The sequence below is a fragment of the Hyla sarda genome, chromosome 3 (assembly GCF_029499605.1).
Source record: "Hyla sarda isolate aHylSar1 chromosome 3, aHylSar1.hap1, whole genome shotgun sequence".
Lineage (NCBI taxonomy): Eukaryota > Metazoa > Chordata > Amphibia > Anura > Hylidae > Hyla > Hyla sarda.
The window spans coordinates 389,620,571-389,640,119 of NC_079191.1; the positions used below are offsets into that span (position 1 = coordinate 389,620,571).

Below are 19,549 nucleotides of genomic sequence, written 5' to 3' on the forward strand. Positions count from 1 at the left end.
GGAAGCACCCACCCGTTTGTAGACCCCTATATTAAAGGGACAATGAAGCAGGAAGTGGTCCATGCTTTCCAGCGTGTCCCCACACTCTTCTCAGGGGACATCCCCGATCATCAGAGTTCCTACACTTCAAATTGTCCCTCACATATAGCTTCCCCTGAAAGCAGCGCCAGGCCAAGTCCCAAAACTTCTGAGGGATCCTTTTCATGTTCAAAAGATACAACCCCACCCTCAGATTCTGACCTGGGCAGTCCCTGAGCGCCAGAGGCTTCTGGAAGTGGGTCAACAGAACCCGTTTGTCAAGGAACTGCCGTGACTGGGTCCTGATCTCCCACACTCCCAGACCCCACCGACGTATCGCCTTCAGAGTCGGGGTAGCATAAGCCGGAAGATATCCATGGGGCGTACGGAGGTTCTTCACTCGCCCTCCTCTCTCCCATTCCTGGAAGAAAGGCCGAAACCATTCCCTGCAGGAGAGTACCCACGGAGGAGCCCTCTCTGACCAGAGGTTTGCAATGTTGGCTTTCAAGAAGGTGTTCGTTAAGAACACCACAGGGTTTACCGTAGATAAACCCCCTAGTCTACTCGTGCGGTACGTAACCTCCCTCTTGACTAGGTTCATCCTGTTCCCCCATAACAGTTGGAAAAACAGGCTGTAGATCCTAGTATAGTAAACCTCTGGCAAGATACACACGCTGCCCAGATAGATAAACAAGGGGAGCAGGTACAATTTGATCAGGTGTACCCTTTCCCTGAGGGTCATAGACCAACCCTTCCACTGGTCCACCTTCTGAGCGGCATCCTGGAGCTTACCATCCCAGTTTTTGGTGGGATAATCATCCTGGCCGAATGTGATGTCTAAGACTTTTGCTGATTCTTGGTGCCCTGGAAGGGTGTCCGGGAGATCAAACGTGGGATCCCCCCCTCCCAGCCAGAGACTCTCACACTTATCCCGGTTGATCTTAGACCCGGATGCCTCCAAGTAGCGGTCCACCTCCGACATCACCACATCGACCTCCTCTCTCGAGGAGACGAAAATAGTGACATCATTAGCGTACGCCACCACTCTCTGGGTGACAGCCGGCTCCGCCAGACTCATCCTGACTCCCGCCAATGGTCTGCGACTCACCCTCCTAAGAAAGGGATCGATCGCGAGCACATGTAAGAGCGGGCTCAAAGGACAACCCTGACGGACTCCGGATCCCACCTCAAAAGAGCGGCCAGACCACCCGTTCACCAGCGGGAAACTCTCTGCCCCTGCATACAAGATCTTAAGCCAATTAACAAAAGTACTCGGTAAGCCATATCTCAGGAGGACGGACCAGAGGTACTCGTGGTTCACCCGATCAAATGCTTTGGCCTGATCCAAGGACAGCAAGTACCCCTTCCAGAGACCTGCACTACTCCGCTCCACTGCCTCCCTGACACTAAGGACAGCACTTAAGGTGCTTCGGCCTGGAACAGAGCAGTGCTGTGCCCCCGTAAGGAGCCGGGGTGCAAACTTCCCCAACCGATTAAACAATATCTTGGCCAGAAGCTTCCTGTCCGTATTGAGAAGAGCTATGGGCCTCCAATTCTCAATACGGCTGGAATTTTTACCCTTTGACAGAAGAATCAGGGCTGACCTCCTCATTGACTTCGGCAGAGTGCCTGAAGAGAGACACTCATTGAATACCTCAGTCAAGAGGGGAGCTAAAGACTCCTTAAAGGTCCTGTACCACTCGGATGTTAAGCCATCCGGATCTGGCGACTTCTTAGGGGCAAGCCCCTCGATCGCCAGTCTCACTTCCTCTTCCCTGATCTCTTCTGCCAAAACGCCAAGAGAGGGGTCTACCCCTGGCTCAGGAATGGTTTCAGCCAGGAAACCCGACATCACATCCCGATCCAGATCCTTCCTCCCAAGAGGTGCGAGTAGAAGGATCTGACGACCTCCAAGATCCCTGATGTGGACCGATTCAGAGATCCTGTACTATCAATCAGTCCTGAAAGGACTTTACTACTCACTGACATCTTGCAGTTTCTATAAGGGTCGGGTGAGCGGTACCTCCCGTAATCCCTCTCAAAAACCAAAGATGTGTGCCTATCGTACTGACACCTCATCAGCAAGGACTTCCCTCTCGGCTACCTCCAGTCGAGACGAGAAGTTCGAGTTTCCTCCTCAGACCCTGATACAGGCGATACCTGTTCAGGGACCTGAGGCTCGAGAGCTGGCGGAAGAACCCCGCAACCCGCTTCTTGAATATCTCCCACCACTCCAGTTTATTACTACAAAGATCCAGTGAAGGTACCTGACTCTGAAGAAAATCCTCGAAGGACTGTCTTACCTCCGCTTCCACCAGGAGGGATGAATTCAGCTTCCAATAACCTTTACCCATCCGAGGGGTCTCTGAAACATTCCTGGAAAACAAAATCATACAGTGATCAGAGAACTCCACCTCAACCACGGACACTGCGGAAGAGACGGCTTCCTCCTTTAAATAAAACCTATCTATCCTAGACCTGCGACTACCTTGATGATAGGTGAAACCCGTGTGGCCTGAGGGGGGGCTCCGGATGTGGGCGTCCTCTAAGCGAGCTTCTCTAGCTATGCTAATCAGTGCCACACTATCGCAAGTCAGCGGACCATTGGAGCCTCTCCTATCTTGGGACCTCGTGACATTATTGAAGTCCCCTCCAAAGATCACTTGCCAACTCGTAAAAAGAAAGGGCTTAATCCTCATAAAGAGATCTTTACGGCCCGCTTAGTTTGCGGGGCGTAGATGTTAATGAGCCGGAGCTCTTGTCCCTTCATGAACACATCTAAGATCAGGCACCTCCCAATTTCTAATTCAATAACCCGTCGGAATTCAACAGGAGCGGTAAAAAGGACCGCCAACCCCCTATACGGCTCAGCCGCAAGAGACCAGTGGGAGGGGCCGCGCCTCCACTCTCTTCTGGCTTTTACCAGAGAGGCTAGATCTGACAACCTGGTCTCTTGTTAAAAGAAAATATCGGCTTCAACACGGCCGAGAAAATCAAAGGCTGCAAATCTAGCCGTATCTGACTTTATGCTGGCACAATTAATAGGTGCCAGCGTCAATGGGGTGAGTGCCGCCATACAGGGTGATTAAATTAGACGGCCACACCCTTTACTTTTGCTTCCCTTTCTTTTTCGCCCCCTCATCCCCTGAAGAAGACGAGAGGGCAGGACCACACTTAGACCTTTTTTGGATTCAGATTGATCCATTTGATCCCCGTCTCCATCCGGCCCCGGTCTAGCCCTGCCCTCCGAGGAAGGTGTCCCGACAGGACAGGGCCCAGATCCCCCAGACGCTCTTTCTTCCTAGGCACCCCGCCCTCACCTTCCCCCTCCAAGGAGGGGGAGGAGATGGTATCGAGGATGAGGTACCGATTTGACAGGTCAATCAGAGGGGGAGTAGTCAGGCTTCCGTTTTGGACCTGGCCCGTAGTACAAGGAACAGATGACTCTGACCTCTTCTTTCTCCCTTTCCTTTTGCCCTTATCTTTCTTTTTAGGCCTCTCCCCACTATCCTCATCCACACTTTCATAGTGGGAGGAATCAGAAGGGTCGACCATATTGCCATCCTCTTTGCGCAGTCTCCTGATCTCCTCATCTAGCACGTTCTCCTCCAGGGCTTCAGCAGTTACAGGGCCAGCTTCAGGAGCAGGGGCTGAAGCTACCCCCGCCACCTGGGCACTCTCCAGCTCCCTACTCCTTCTACGATTTTCCTCCCGCCTTAGTTTGGCGGGGCCCTTTTTCCTCCTCACTAGCCCTGTTGTGCCCCCATCCCTGCCCGTACCCTCCCCAGCCGAGGCAACTTCACAGCTCTCCTCAGCCGGAGCGGCCGCCGCACGGGTGAAGGCGCTAGGACAATGGCTAAAAGGGTGTCCGAGGACACCACACAGGTGGCACCGGATCTGCCGACAGGATGCGGCCAGATGACCCACCCCACCACACAAAGCGCAGACCTGCACAGTACAGGCTGCGCTAAAGTGGGTGGGGCTGCCACACCTGTGACAGACCTTAGGCTGCCCCTGGTAGAAGACCTGAATCCTATCACGTCCAAGGAAGGCGGCTGACGGAATGTGGGCAACCGTACTGCCTGAACGCTTGAGTTTGACGGAAAACGTCCAGGCCCCAGACCAGATCCCGTGCTCATCAAAGTTTTTCTTGGGCATGTCCGTCACATCCTCATACCGACCGAGTCAGGTCATGATGTCATAACAAGAAAGCGACGCGGGTCAAAACGGTCACTTTCTTGACAGAGTTCTAACGGGAAATCCCGCCAGCCGGGCTCGTTCTTCGCCACTTCGTAGTTTGACCAGAAGAGTTCAAGACCCTCTGGCCGAACGAAACTGACGTCAAACTCAGATGAACCGTAGGGGTGAATCAGGGCAAAAATGTCACTCGCCCTGAATTCCATCTGAAGGAGGAGCTCAACCACTTTAGCGCGAGGTGGACATGCATCCTCGCTCCTCCAAATCAGACGGACCACATTCCTACGGTTATTGTCCTGCCCGGGTGTCGGGAGGGACCAGACCACCTCCCCATTCCACTCTCGGAAAGCCCCCAAACCGTGTCTCTCTATCCAGAAAGACAGGTCGACCTCACCCCTTCCCTCTACCTGGATCGACCTGTCACCCCTGCGTAAAGCCTCCAGGAGGCGCTGTTGCAAATGGCCCCCAGGGCCGGCCGGAGACGGGGACCCCCCTGAACCCCCGGCAGTGACATTGGCATTGGGGGGGCAGCCAGACCAGACCCAGAACCAGACCCAGAACTACTAATACCACCATTCACACCACCACTCTCATCCACACCAGACTTACCATTTATACCACTACCACTCCCACCAACATTCACTCCACTTACACTCCCACATACACTCCTCTCATCCACAACACTGTTACACTCAGCATTCACCCACCCTGCACTCTTGACCTGATTAATAGATTCTGGGCTGGCTGGGAGTTGTAGTATTGCTGGCTTCAGAATGGTCTTTTTCTCTGGCTTAGGTGCTGCTGCTGCTGCTGCTGCTGGGGTCGACACCGATGGCTCCTCCTCCATGGCTGATGTTATTATCAGAGTCTGAGGCTGCCCCACCGGGCGCACCCCAGCTCCTCCCACAATGCCAGCACCTGCCTTGCCCGACCGCACAAGCTCTGCGGATGATTCCGGCACCCGGACACTCCCCCCCCTCACAGAGGAGTGCCCCGCAGTGCCCGCAGAACACACTATACTCGGAGGACCGCCCCCCGAGCACATGGACCTACCACTCTCTGCCACCAGCACCCGGACACCCCCCCCCCCCTCACAGGGGAGTGCCCTGCAGTGCCGGTAGTGCCCACAGCACTCGGGGAACCGCCCCCCGAGCACACGGCGGCATAGCTCGCCTCTGGCACTTGGACATGCCCCCCGACACCCTGGGGCGGTCCTGCAGTGCCAGATCTGCCCACCATGAGCCCATCCTGCCCCTCCCTACCGGCAGGATGGGTGGGCTTCACTTCTATTGCATCCACAGTCTTTACTGATGCCATGCTGTACCCCCCATGCTGGCTCCGTTCCACCACAGAAAAGGGGTCTGGCAGATTGGGGGGCCCAGCAGCCTGAACCAGCTTTGCAGCTGGCCCAGACTGCTGGAAAGGAGCAAAGACATACTGCACAGTTTCCTGCATCTTATGTTTCTTAGCTTTATGCTTAACTGCCACATCCTCACATGGGTCTTCTCCAAAAGTGAAATTCTGGAGGTGGGCTGGGGACTCCTGTAACACTATAGCCCTCAGCAATCCCCCAGCCTCACTCTCCGCATCATCCTCATCGCTATCAGTAAGTGGAAGTGCCACCTGTGCCGGCTCAATGTAGCTATCCTGGGTGGTATGGGCTACAGGCACAGCATCTTTCTCCACAACTGCACTTTCCACCACCTTCTCCTCTTCCTCACCACCATCCTCACTTTCTTCACCGCCACTACTCTCCCCATCATCCACCTTACCTGGGGATTTCGTGGCGGAAAACCGATCCTTGTTGATCAGCTTCTCCCGGAAGAGGCCGCTCCCTTCAATGATCTCTGCCCTCCGCATCTCTAATTTCACAATTTTGCTTTTCAGCTCTGAGATCCTTTTCTTTAATTCTAGATGGTTCTTTTTGGACCCCGTATTTGCCAGATTCTGAGACACCCGTAGATCCTCTCTGGCCATCTTCAGCTCCTTGCCGCACTGGTCGTACTCCGCAAACCTTGCGGCCATGCGAGAGCAGTAGGTCTCGCTGGACTCTTTGGGCCCTCTCTCAGCCCACAACTCCACACTTTTCCTCCTCGCCTTCTTTCCACTAGATCTCTGGCTGGCACCCGTTGCCAGAGGAGCAGAGCCTGCATTGCTGCAGACTCTGCTAGATCTTCTTTCTCCGGCCGGAACATTGGCTGTTGCAGTTTTCTCTCCACTTCCCGCCAGCCTGGAAGAACGAGGAGTGGAGGCCCGAAACTCCATGCAGGGAGGCTCTCCTGAGGAGCCTGCCACGCTCCTGGGAAAGGCTGATGTAACACCTGCTACTTTGCCTCTGGAAGTCTGGAGGAGCTCAGAAAGGGACACACCCGCTGGCTGCACACACTGAACTTCTCTGGACTACAGGAAGTGACACCTCTGTCCATGTCAGGAACTGTCCAGAGCCGGAGCAGATCCCCTTAGCAAACCTCTCTTGGATAGTTCCTGACATGGACAGAGGTGTCAGCAGAGAGCACTGTTGTCAGACAGAAAAGAACACCGCAACTTCCTATGTAGTATACAGCAGATGATAAGTGCTGGAAGGATTAAGATTTTTTTAATAGAAGTAATTTACAAATCTGTTTAACTCTCTGGAGCCAGTTGATTAAAAAAATATATTTTTTCCTCAGGAGTACCCCTTTATTGCCATGTTCACATGGCGTAAAATATGCAGAATGTCCCAACGGAAAACATTTGAATAATCAGTCAGGCGCTAGGACTGCTCGGAAATGCTCCGTCTCGAAGCAAAATCCGCAAAAAGAATAGCCAAGTCTATTCTTTCTGTGGATGCTGGAATGGGAATTTTCACGGAAGAAAAATTTGGCACAGGAATTCTGGCTCGTGAACAGTACAATAGAAATCAAAATTAATGGGGCTCTGCTGCAGGGGAATGTCCTTGTGGAATATTCTGTGTGGACATTCCACACAAATTCCGCCATGTGAACATACCCTTACTGTTTATAGAACTGTTCCTAAGAAAACAAGAATCTACATTTCTTACTAACCTTTCCTAAGTGATACCATGTTGGACTGCATTTTCATGATTCTTCCATCCAAAAGACCAAGTTGGAGTTTAAGAACTTCAAGCACTGATAAAAAAAACAAATGCATTATAAGGTTAATAGTATACTCTTACTTTTAAAACATATTAAAGGGGCAGCATGAAACAGGCAGTGACACCATCACTATGAGTGGCAGGACGAGCAGGGTATATAGACAATAAGGCAGCTCTCTCTTCAGTGTTTCCCAACCACGGTACTTCCAGCTGTTGCAGAACTACAACTCCCAGCATTCCCGGACAGCCTTTGGCTGTCTGGGCATGCTGGGAGTTGTAGTTCTGCAAACTGGTTGGGAAACACTGCCCTATACACACATAGGGAGATGTGTCAAGCCAAGCAAGACCGAGAGCAGCTATTTAGAGCCCCCACCTTGGCTGTGTACCACATTCACAAATATATTTTAATACTAAAGTTTCTCTGACACAACAAGTAAATCATTGACTTTTAGTGAGGAAACCTGTGGTTGTTTTATGCAGCCTGCGGTCGGGGCTGCCTGGCCTAAAACAACCAACAGGTTCCCTTTAAATCTCAGAATAGGTATTGTAGTAAATGTATGGCAAACTATTTAAGTCAAACCATTTATAAGAATACTTTGGTAGATCAGATGCAATATATAACATACCCAGTGGTGCATAAAGACAGCAGTTTATTTAATATCTTGACCTTTTGTTTTTTAATATGTTTTCTTTTATATTCTATATGACCCTATATATAAATATATATAGAACCAGATAAAAAATTCTAATGCAAATGTAAACATATCAGGATTCAAATCAACTTACATATCAGTTTATGGCCAAGTTTCCACTTTTTTTTTCTGCCAGTTTTTGAATATCTGCCGCTGCAGTTTTTGAGCCAAAGCCAGAAATGTATTTAAGAGGAATAGGATATATAAAGGAAGGATTTACACTTCTCCTCCCTTATGGATCCACTTCTGACTTTGGCTCAAAAACTGCCAGAAAAAAAACCAAGTGGAAACTTAGCCTAAGCAAAAAAAAAATAAAAAATGAAAAAAAAAGGAGAAAATGCTGGAATACCAAATACAGCCATAAACAAGAGCAGTGCTAGCTGTTGGGGGTTCTGAAGCTACGTTCACAAGGGCGAATGTCTGCACAGAAAATCTCTGCGTGGACATTCCCCTGACAGCAGAGTACTGCTAGAACATGCCAGCACTAGGACCGCTCCTAAATGCGATGTTTCATAGACAGCAATGCATTTCCATGCAGAGTCAACAAAAAGAATACGTGTCCATTCTCTCTGTGGACACTGGAATTTGAATTTCCAAACCAGATCCTTCCACCACAGAAATTCTGCTATGTGAACATTGCAGCAGAATCCCATTGAAATCAATGGAACTCTGCTGCTGCTGAATCTCTGTGCGGAATTCTGCACGAAAATGTCATCGTGTGAACATAGCCTGAGTGTTCTGACTTCTACCGATCAGGAGAACAAACCAGGAGAAGTTCAGGCTCTCCCTGCTCTGTGTAACATGATCGGGACAAACTCGCAATGTAAATCTAAGTAACATGTCGCGATCATGTGACACAGATCAGGGAGAGAAGCGAGCGGCAGTGTAGGCTTCTCCCAACTTGTTCTCCTGATCAGCAGAGGTCTAAACACTCACTCCCCCACAGAACAAAACTTTAGACATGCTGCTAGGACATGTCAAAAAATTTTATTAACAATATATTATGCACAGTATTTTTTTTTTTTCGAAAGAATGAGCGTGTTCATACTTTTGGCAGAGGAATATCAGCAGCGGAATCCCCTTGACAACAATGGGTCTCTGCTGCACTGGAATATCCGAGCGGAAACTCTGTAGTGTGAACATAGCCTTAAAGGGGTTCTCCGCCCCTTGACATTTTATCCCCTACATCTTATCTCCCTGCTGCATCCAGCGTTCGTTTAGAGCGTCGAGTGCAGCGCCGGAGGCTCATGACTTCATGGCCATGCCCCCTCAGTGCAAGTCTATGGGAGGGGTCATCACGCCCCCTCCCATAGACTTGCCTAGGGGAGGAATGGCCTTGATGTCACAAGCCTCCGCCCGCATCCCCAGTAATCCGCCACGGAGTGAAGTTTGCTCTGTGCACCGGATGTCTGGGGTGCCGCAGCCGAGATGACACATAAGACATCTTATCCACTATCCTTTTTGATAGGGGATAAGATGTATAGGGGCGGAGTACCCATTTAATGAGCTGGTGTACTGTTTAGTATCAAACCATTTTACTGTAACTGTCAAAAGCAAAATATTATGACATAAATCATTGAGCAAATAATGCTTCTATTACTATTGTTTAATAAACTTTATCCAAAATTTAACATTAAAAGAGAAGTAAAGACAAAAGAAACTACTATACAACAGAAAAGGGAAATATTGTCCTTACCTGAAGCTCCACTATCTCCTCTTTCGCCTTTCTCCCCTTGTGGTCCCTGTTCACCTTTTGGTCCTGGACGTCCATCAAGACCAGGAGGCCCAGCTGGTCCTATTGGACCTAAAAAATATATACATATATTTAAGAAATATGGGGAAGTTATTATTGTTTTTACCCTGGTTTTGTGGGGTTAATTTGTCACGGCGTTTTACTCAGATGGTGTTTAGATACTTTTCATTGCAACTTACGTTAGGAGACTTTTTTTGAAAAGAATATACCAAGTGGTGATTTCAGTTGATATCAGGCAGTGTTCTGAAATGTATCATGTTCGGCTTTTCAGTTTGTTGCATCATTTGGCGCAACTGTGCTAAATGAGGTGCAATTCTACACCAGCCCTCTGTTGGCTTACAAACTGACTGTGGTCAGGATTAATAAAAAGCGCACATTTGTCGCACGGGTTAAAAAATTGCACATAATGTGGCAGAGGAATCATCATACAAAGTGGAGTAGTGAAGTAAGAAATACGATCAGCACCAGATTTATCACATGCCCTGCACCATGTAATAAATTTGGCGCAGTTACACAGTTTCCACCACATGAGTTAATTGAGCAAAAAGACATTTACCTTCTCCATTTTTCATGAATACCCCCCTATGTCTCACAAACAACATTTCCAAATGTCAGCCTGAATTATACTAAAAATATTCTGCACATTACCTCGCTCTCCCTTTTCCCCATTTAACCCATTTATGCCATGTGTGCCCGGTAGCCCATCTTTTCCTGGAGCTCCACACTTGATGAGGGTATAGTCTGTCTCATAACATATCTCAGTGGAGTATACTAAGGCTATGCCAAGCAGAACCATGCTGAACACCTGCAGAACGGGCATCTTCCAAGCAATTTCACCCTATAAGGACAAAATTAAATATAATGTAGACTAAATATAGGTAAGATATATTATACGATTCAAAAAGAATAATTTCCCTACTTACTTTTCTTTAGAATAAGTAAATGATGTTAGCAGAGATCTCAAGTAAAGATCTACTGCCTAAATGTAACATGCCCTCCATATATATGTTGGAAAAGTTACATCATGGTTGTGGGCAGAGCTGTGGCTTTTTGGATATCTTAGAGTAAATAAACAGGTAGGGTTAGTTTGGGAAAACAAACCAGTATAACAAGCCCACATATATGTCAAAAGTTACTAGAAAATAAATTGTGTACTGGAATGGGGGATCTGTTTTCTTCCTTTGGTAGAAGATAAGAGACACACAGAAATACAAAGAATACAAAAATTCCATTGAAAATATGAAAACGAAAACAAAAACTACTCTAATTTACATTAAAAAGTGGTCTTCTACAGATGTGTGGTGGGCTGAAAATTAATTGTACAAAATCTGGTCTGAATAGGGAGGTGGTCTTCTGGAGAGGTTTCATTGTAATAAAGAAAATAATAACGGTTGATATATGGCTTGCTGTTTGGCATGAGAAAACCTGGCCAGGAATTGCATTGCAAAAACCATGGTTAGTAGAAGGTTTCAAAACATTATCCTACACTCCAGTCCCTAATATTTAGTGGCATAGCTGTTAAATGGATAGGGGATAAGATGTCTGATCGCTGGGGTCCCGCCGCTGTGGAACCCCGTGATCACGGCTGTGGCACCCTAGACATCCGGTGCACGGTGAACTTCGCTCCATGCCAGATGACAGGCGATGCAGAGTGGAGGCTCGTGACGTCACAGTCACGCCCCGCTTGAGATGTCACAGCCATGCACCCTCTCGCGTGGCTGTGATGCCGTGAGACTCCGGCGCTGCACCCGATGCTCTAAACGAACGCCAGGTGCAACAGGGATATTGTGGGGTTCCCCAGCGGCAGGACCCCCGCGACCAGACATCTTTGGATAGGGATAAGATCTCTAGGGGCAGAGTAATCCTTTAATTTAGATGCTGAATGGTCGGACCAGCTGAACAAAAGCCGGATGGGAATGATTCCCTGCTGCCTTTCCCTGTTGTAATTTGGCCAGTGGCGGCATATGAAAGAGAGGTATTTAAACAACTTAGGGATAATGCAACATATGTTAAACTCACTCATATCCCAACACAAACATGCCAAAAAAAGTTGACACAGATCCTGGATGTAGCCTATGAACAAGAAATAACATCCAAAAAAGTGAAAGATGGTTTAATTAATTTGTGCCTGCAGGTTCCAATTCTGTACCTGATCCCTAAGATACACAAAGACACCCTTGATCCTCCCGGCCGCCCCATCATGTCATCAGGCATAGACAGACTGTGCGATCGCATTTGCAAATTTGTTGATGTGTATTTGAAATCATGGGTAGGAACATTGCCATCATACGTACAGGACACTACAGATGTGCTCGGGAGGATCGACAGGGTCTCTCTGGAGGAGAATATGTGATTAGTTACTGCAGACATAGAATCTCTATACACCTGCAATAACCATGCAGACGGTTTAAAAGCTGTAAAATTCTTTCTGGAGGGCAGTCCCTTGGGCACAGACCTCTGTCAATTATTGTTGCAATTAATAGATTTTGTTCTTACGCATAATTTTTTTTACATTTAAAGACAAGTTTTACCTCCAAAAATGCGGCACTGCCATAATGCGGCACTGCCATGGGCACGGCCTGTGCCCCGTCGTATGCAGGCCTCTTCCTGGTGTACTGGGAGAGGGAGGTCCTGCAGTGCGGTGGGGCTCAGTACTTCGACCATGTGCAGTGCTGGATGAGGTATATTGATGATTTTTTTTTTTATTTGGCAGGAGTCCTTGTCTGATTTAGAACTATTTATGGTATCGCTAAATGCAAATAACATCAGTGTCAAGTTGAGATATGCCTTCAGTCAACAACAGGTAGAATTTTTGGATATAAAAATTGAGAAACAATCTGATGGCACTTTTTCTATGGATGTTTTCCATAAGAAGACATCCACAAATTCTTTACTACACACGTCCTCGGGACACATATACCATCTACTGTATGGGCGATATCAACAGGGCAATTTCTCAGAATGAGGAGAATATGCTCCTCAGAGAGTAAGTTTGAGAATCAATGTCAGGACCTGTCAGAGAGATTCTGCGAAAGAGGGTACAGTAATAAGAGCATCAAAAAAGGTTATCAAAGAGCCAAATACCAACAAAGAAAAGATCTCCTCCTAAAACATCATAGAACAGGACAACAGAAAGATGATGTAATAAGATTTATTTCTACCTATAATTGCCAGTGGAACTCCATGAGCGCAGTGATACAAAAACACTGGGGGGTTTTAAAGACAGATCCTATTGTCAACAATAATCCCTGAGAGAGCATCATTCATGGCAAGGAAATGTAGAAACTTGAGGGACCATTTAGTGAGAAGCCACTATGTGGCGAAAATTCAGAACCCCTTATGGAACTCCACCCTCAGAATAGGATGGTTTCCATGCGGTGAGTGTCTGGCATGTTCTTATATAATAAGGATAAGCAAATTCTAATCATCTGACGGATAACGTGAGTACACCATTTGCCAATACATCTCATGCACAACACAAAATGTAATTTATTATGCGACTTGTGGTTGCTCCAAAATTTATATAGGGCTAACATCTAGAACCTTGAAAATTTGAGTAAGGGGGCATGTGTATTGGCGGCAAAAAATGTTCAAGATTGTACCACCTTGAAAACCCTACCAAGGCACTTCAAGGAGGTTCATAATTGTGACCCCTCTAATTTAAAAGTAAGGGGGATAGAAAAAATCTGCATGGGGATACGAGGAGGTAACGTTAACAAAGTATTAGCCTAAAAATAATCTAAATGGATCGTATAATTAGGTACAATGACACCTTCGGTTTAAATGAGCAATTGTCTTTCTCCACATTTCTTTGAATCTATCCATTAGTTATTTTTAATTTTTGCCTCTTTCCTCCTATGTGTGTTTTTATTAGTTTTTAAAGTCTCATCTTCTGTATCAAGAATTGAGAAATAAGAATTCGTGAAGGATTGTATCACAAGGTTTTCCAAACATCTAATAAAAAAAAATGTTTTATACTATAATGATAATTTCCTTATGTAGATATTGGGTTGGGTTAATATATTTTGTGGCGCTTGTTATTTTATCATTCACTAGGGGGATTATACACTTACATCATACACTATTGGGTGGATTCTTTATCACATAATCCTTATAATAATATAATCATGGTGTTACATAACAAAAAAAGTTTTTTCTTTCACATTTGTGCTCTGGTCAAATATTTCTTATTATTGAGATTGATATGCTGTGGTAGTGGTTTAAATTTTTGTTTTATATGGTGGTCAAATATAGGCATATTTATGTATAAGCACCAGGTGGGGGTATTGTGAATATTAATTTTTCTGTTTTCCTCTTTCCCAACAATGTAACAGGAAAGGATATATATATATACACACTATATGCATGGGATTATTGGGGTAGACTGGCATTATACAATCATCGTATGTGTATTTATTAAAAGATTGGTTCACATATATTTATATTAAATTAATGTATTTTTTTATTTTTTCACTATTGTTATATATTTGTAACTATTTACATATTTTTGCATATTTGCACATACAATGTATTTGTCCTAAATATATTTTTAATGAATTTAACTTTGTACAATACCTTGGAGTACTGCCACTTTAATTCTATATAGCATTAATGATGAACACATTGGAAGCACTGCGTGGACACTCCAGTGCGCCGGCGTGGCATCCGATGCCTAGCTGCCCTGTCCCAGCCAGATTCTGGAACCAGGTGTGCATGCCCGGTGACGTGGTTTGCCGCGCCTGCGCAGTCTGGCGAAAGAGCCAGAAGTGGGTCTGATGGCGGCGCCGCATAGTGACCGTTCATGCAGCGCATTAATTTCAGGGTCAGGGGTGTTTATCTCAGCAAAGTGGAGGTAGTATATAGCAACAGCCCCTTGAGAAGGGACACGAAACGGCGTTGGGGTACAGAGCAGCAACAAAATAGATAAGCATTAGGCACCTTATACAATCATGTCATGCACTTTATTCAATTTAAGTAGCGTTTTTGCACTTTCTTGATTAGTGATACGGAGAGGAATCATCATAGTTATATATAGTAACCACTTGGAAATTACATCGCTGTGGGGAATATTACAGGATGTATTGACTTATTTCCTTCATTAGATGTGGATTAAGGCCTTGACATTTAGATAGGTGCTCCCAGGTATATTTGGTTACTATAACTGCTCCTCTGTTTGGTTGCTCGGCCTATTGTGTGAGGCCCTTACTTTGTCCAGTTTTTGAGACAGCTGTCCATATTTTATTAAATTTGGTTTTTCAATAAAGTAATATATTTTATATAAGCGGTATAGTGTGTACTATAGTTCTTTAATGTGTTATAAATATAGGAAGATACATTATACAATTCAAAAATAATAATTTTCCAAACTTACTTTTTTTTTAATAAGTGTTAGCAGAGATCTCAAGTAAAGATCTACTGCCTAAATGTAGCATGCCCATTATATATTTATTGGAAAAGTTACCATTTTTAGATCATGGTTGTTGGCAGAGCTATGGCTTTTTGGATATCTTAGAGTGAATAAACAGGTAGGGTTACTTTGGAAAAACAAACCAGTATAACAAGCCCACATATATGTCAAAAGTTACTAGAAAATAAAGTGTGTACTGGAATGGGGGATGTGTTTTCTTCCTTCGGTAGAAGATAAGAGACGCACAGAAATGTTGAAATAATAAATGTACAATACAAAAATTCCATTCAAAATATGAAAGAGAAAACCAAAAACTACTCTAATTTTCATTAAAAAGTGGTCTTCTACAGATGTGTGGTGGGCTGAAAATTAATTATACAAAATCTGGTCTGAATAGGGAGGTGGTCTTCTGGAGAGGTTTCATTGTAATAAAGAAAATAATAACGTTTGCTATATGGCTTGCTGTTTGGCATGAGAAAACCTAGCCAGGTATTGCATTGCAAAAACCATGGTTGGTAGAAGGTTTCAAAACACTATCCTACACCCCAGTCCTTAATATTTAGTGGGATAGCTGTTAAATGGACCATTGAACATGGATGTACCCAGTAACAATATATTGTATATAGAGTATTGTCAAAAAGCATTTGCCTCTTTCCTGATTTTCGACTTTCCCACTAAGGCCATCTTTACATATATCCGGGAATTCGTCTGCATTTCCTTCTGGCGCTGTAGGAAAGTGCCGGAAGGGAAACTGATTGTAGAATTGATCCCGTTCATTTGAAGGGAACAGTTCACATTCATCCAGCTCCTTAAAGGGGTACTCCACCCCTAAACATCTTATCCCCTATGCAAAGGAAAGGGGATAAGATGTCTGATCACGGGGGTACTGCCGCTGTGGAACCCTGTGATCTCAGCTGTGGCACCCCAGACATCCGGTGCACAGTGAACTTAGCTCTGTGCCGGATGACTGGCGATGTGGAGCGGAGGCTCGTGATGTCACAGTCACGCCCCGCTTGTAATGTCACCACCATGCCCCCTCAATGCAAGTCTATGGGTGTCACGCCCCCTCCCACAGATCTGTATTGAGGGGGCGTGGTCGTTACACCACGAGTGGGGCATGGCTCTAAACGAACGCCGGGTGCAGCAGGGAGATTATGAGGTTCCCCAGCTGCGGTACCCCAGCGACCAGACATCTTATTCCCTATCCTTTGGAAAGGGATAAGATGTCTAGGGGCAGAATACCCCTTTAATGTGGACGCTGAATGGTAGGACATGCTGAATGAGAGCCGGACGGGAATAAATCATGCTGTCTTTCCCTCGTTCGGCCTGCACAATAATGAATGCAGATTAAATGCACTTTATCAGCAGTTGTGGTCAGTTGTAGTCTTGGTTCACTGTGCCGGACACAGATATATGTGAACCCACACTTACATGTTTCAAATCATCAAATACATTTTAATATTACACAAAGATAACCCAAGTAAACAAAAAATGCAGTTTTCAAGTGTTTCATTTATTAGGGGGAAAAAAGCTAAAACCTTCAAGGCCTTATGTGATAAAGTAATTGCCATTAAGGGCTCGTTCACATTACCGCCAGTCCCCATTTATTCAAGCCTTTTGAAAACGGCGTGCAAACAGCTTTAAATAGATCCCATTGATGTCAATAGGATTTTTTTTTACAGTCCTTTGTCACCCGTTGGCCTTTATTTGGTTCCTATTTCATACATTTTTTAGCAGAGAAAATGCATTTCATGCATGCATTTCCTTTGTAAAAACAAAAAATGGAACAAACGGATATATTAAATTTAACATTAAAGTCTATGGCAAACAGATGAGCCTTTAATGTCATCCGTTTGCACCCGGTTTTTAAAATCCATTTTTGATCCATTTTCAGTTCTGGGCATGCTCAGAAGAGGTGCAAGCAATGGACTCCTGCAGTGCTGCAGAACTACTACTTCACCCATCATGGAACAGACTCGTTCCATTTGCAGGAGCCTGCGGGCAGCTGGGGTGACTACAGTAGTGCTTGTACTACTACCGCCATCATAGAACAGAGTCTGTTCCATGCTGGGGGTAGTAGTACAAGGGCTTAGGGATCAATCGCACCAGGCCTCACTTCTGAGATGCACTGCGATCATAAGCTATTAACCAGGGGAACAGGCGGCATGCTCTCCAGTGATGTATATGTCCAAGTGGACATTCACAGCTCTCGGCGGGGTTTTTAAAATTCTACAGTAAGGAATCCCACTCCATTCCCCGCTGCTCACCCCCGTACCCAACTCCCGCCCGGCATATCCAAGCTCCATCACAGCGCACAGCGGGGACATGTCACTCCATTCAACACTGCTCATCCCCATACATAACAATACTCACACACCCCCACCCCACCCCCGCTGTGTGTGGCAGCCACTGGGAGTTAGACAGGCTGTGGTATGGTACATGACTCGGGGTGGAGAGATGTATCACTTTGTGACAACAGGGCACTGTTAACCTACACGGTCCGAGGATAGGACCTCTTCTCCTGGGCCAGGCACTGGATAATAAATACACCGATGCCAGGTTACGAATAACTGCCTTTACTGAGGCATAGATGTCACAATCCTCACAACGCAAATAAGAGTAGAGGAGATTCAAAGTAACCCTTGGGAGCTCTGTAGACTTGCTGTGACTTGTAGTAGTTTACACCCACTTAACTTTACTTATTGTAGGCTTAGGACTTTAGACTTAACTCTGAGGCCTCCCATCCTGACTAGGGTTCTGAAAGTATCCAATTAATGCTACACTGTCAGGTTATTAACTAGCACTGTGTGGCCCGTTGACTCACCGGGTATTGTGCTCACAATAAGGAATTTCCGACTCCTCCTGGGTGGAGAACACTTGCAGAATGGTGCAGTCGCTTACTTGAGGATTTACTTTAGGCTTCCCTTGAATCACCTCACACTCCTGCTGTCTATACTGCGCACTGCAGCTCACACTGAGCTCTGCACACCGCAACAGCTGACTCTACACTGAATAGCACCACTTCTTTGAAGTAGTGTAGATTAGTAGAAAGTGCAAAGAGTTCCTTTTTGAGAGATAAGACTGTGTGGTTGGTGCCTTTAATGTAGACCACACGCTTGTTTTTTAAGTGCCATAGATTTTTACCTGAGATTAGCTGTCAGGATTCGGCAGGCTGGAGGTGGATCCTCTGTGTCAGAGAGGGATTGGCGTGGACGATGTCGGTGGACCAGTTCTAAGTTGCTACTGGTTTTCACCAGAGCCCGCCACAAAGCGAGATGGACTTGCAGCGGCGGTAGCAACCAGGTCGTATCCACCGGCAATGGCTCAACCTCTCTGACTGCTGAGATAAGCGCAGTACAAAGGAGTAGACAAGAGCAGAGTCGGACGTAGCAGAAGGTCAGGGCAGGCAGCAAGGATCGTAGTCAGAGGCAACGGCAAGAGGTCTAGAACACAGGCTAGGAACACACAAGGAAACGCTTTCACTGGCACAATGGCAACAAGATCCGGCAAGGAAGTGCAGGGGAAGTGAGGTAATATAGGGAAGTGCACAGGTGAAGATACTGATTAAAACCCATGCGCCAATCAGTGGCGCACCGGCCCTTTAAATCGCAAAGACTCGGCGCGCGCACGTCCTAGGGAGCGGGGCCGCGCGCGCCGGGACAGCACAGACGGGGAACGGGTCTGGTAAGCGAGTCGGGATGCGCATCGCGAGCGGGCGCGTCCCGCATCGCGAATCGCATCCCGGCTGGGGACATTATCGCAGTGCACCCGGTCAGCAGGTCTGACCGGGGCGCTGCGAACAGGAGAACGCTGTGAGCGCTCCGGGGAGGAGCGGGGACCCGGAGTGCTCGGTGTAACAGTACCCCCCCCCCCCCCTTGGGTGTCCCCCTCTTTTTAGAACCTGAGAATTTGTGGATAAGGTCCTTGTCAAGGATATTGTCCTCGGGTTCGCATGACCTCTCCTCTGGGCCGCAATTCTCCCAATCTACAAGAATTTTTTTTTTAACCTCTGACCGTCTTGGATGCCAGAATTTCTTTAACCGAGAAGATGTCAGAGGACCCGGAAACAGGAGTAGGAGCAACAACCTTAGGAGAGAAGCGGTTAAGGATGAGTGGTTTAAGGAGAGAGACATGAAAAGCATTGGAAATACGGAGAGAAGGAGGAAGAAGGAGTTTGTAGGAGACAGGGTTGATTTGGCATTTGATTTTAAAAGGACCAAGAAAACGTGGTCCCAGTTTATAACTGGGGACACGAAAGCGGACATACTTGGCGGAGAGCCACACTTTGTCTCCAGGAGAAAAGACAGGAGGAGTTCTTTTTTTGTCGGCATGTTTCTTCATCCGGGATGAGGGCTGTAGGAGAGATTTTTGAGTCTCTTTCCAGATGG

At 46.5% G+C, this 19,549-nt stretch overlaps 1 protein-coding gene across 1 annotated transcript; it reads right to left on the bottom strand.

Moving 5' to 3' along the window:
• Positions 1 to 6,967: 6,967 nt before the first annotated feature.
• On the bottom strand, positions 6,968 to 10,806 carry LOC130361072 (mannose-binding protein-like). Its single transcript, XM_056563636.1, has 5 exons — positions 10,678 to 10,806; positions 10,403 to 10,592; positions 9,698 to 9,805; positions 7,260 to 7,343; positions 6,968 to 7,044 (listed from the first exon to the last, which is right to left on the bottom strand). Exons 2-5 carry the CDS (start codon positions 10,572 to 10,574, stop codon positions 6,968 to 6,970), a joined length of 441 nt encoding a protein of 146 aa, XP_056419611.1. The 5' UTR covers positions 10,575 to 10,592; positions 10,678 to 10,806.
• Positions 10,807 to 19,549: the final 8,743 nt, after the last annotated feature.

Bases quoted from the DNA above. Each gene is read 5' to 3' on its own strand.
- LOC130361072 (XM_056563636.1), bottom strand. From the start codon at position 10,574: ATGCCCGTTCTGCAGGTGTTCAGCATGGTTCTGCTTGGCATAGCCTTA. The intron at 7,344-9,697 runs GTAAGGACAATA...TTTTTTTATCAG, and splicing joins AGGAGATAGTGGAGCTTCAG to TGCTTGAAGTTCTTAAACTC. The intron at 7,045-7,259 runs GTTAGTAAGAAA...TTCCCATTCCAG, and splicing joins CATGGTATCACTTAGGAAAG to CATCCACAGAAAGAATAGAC.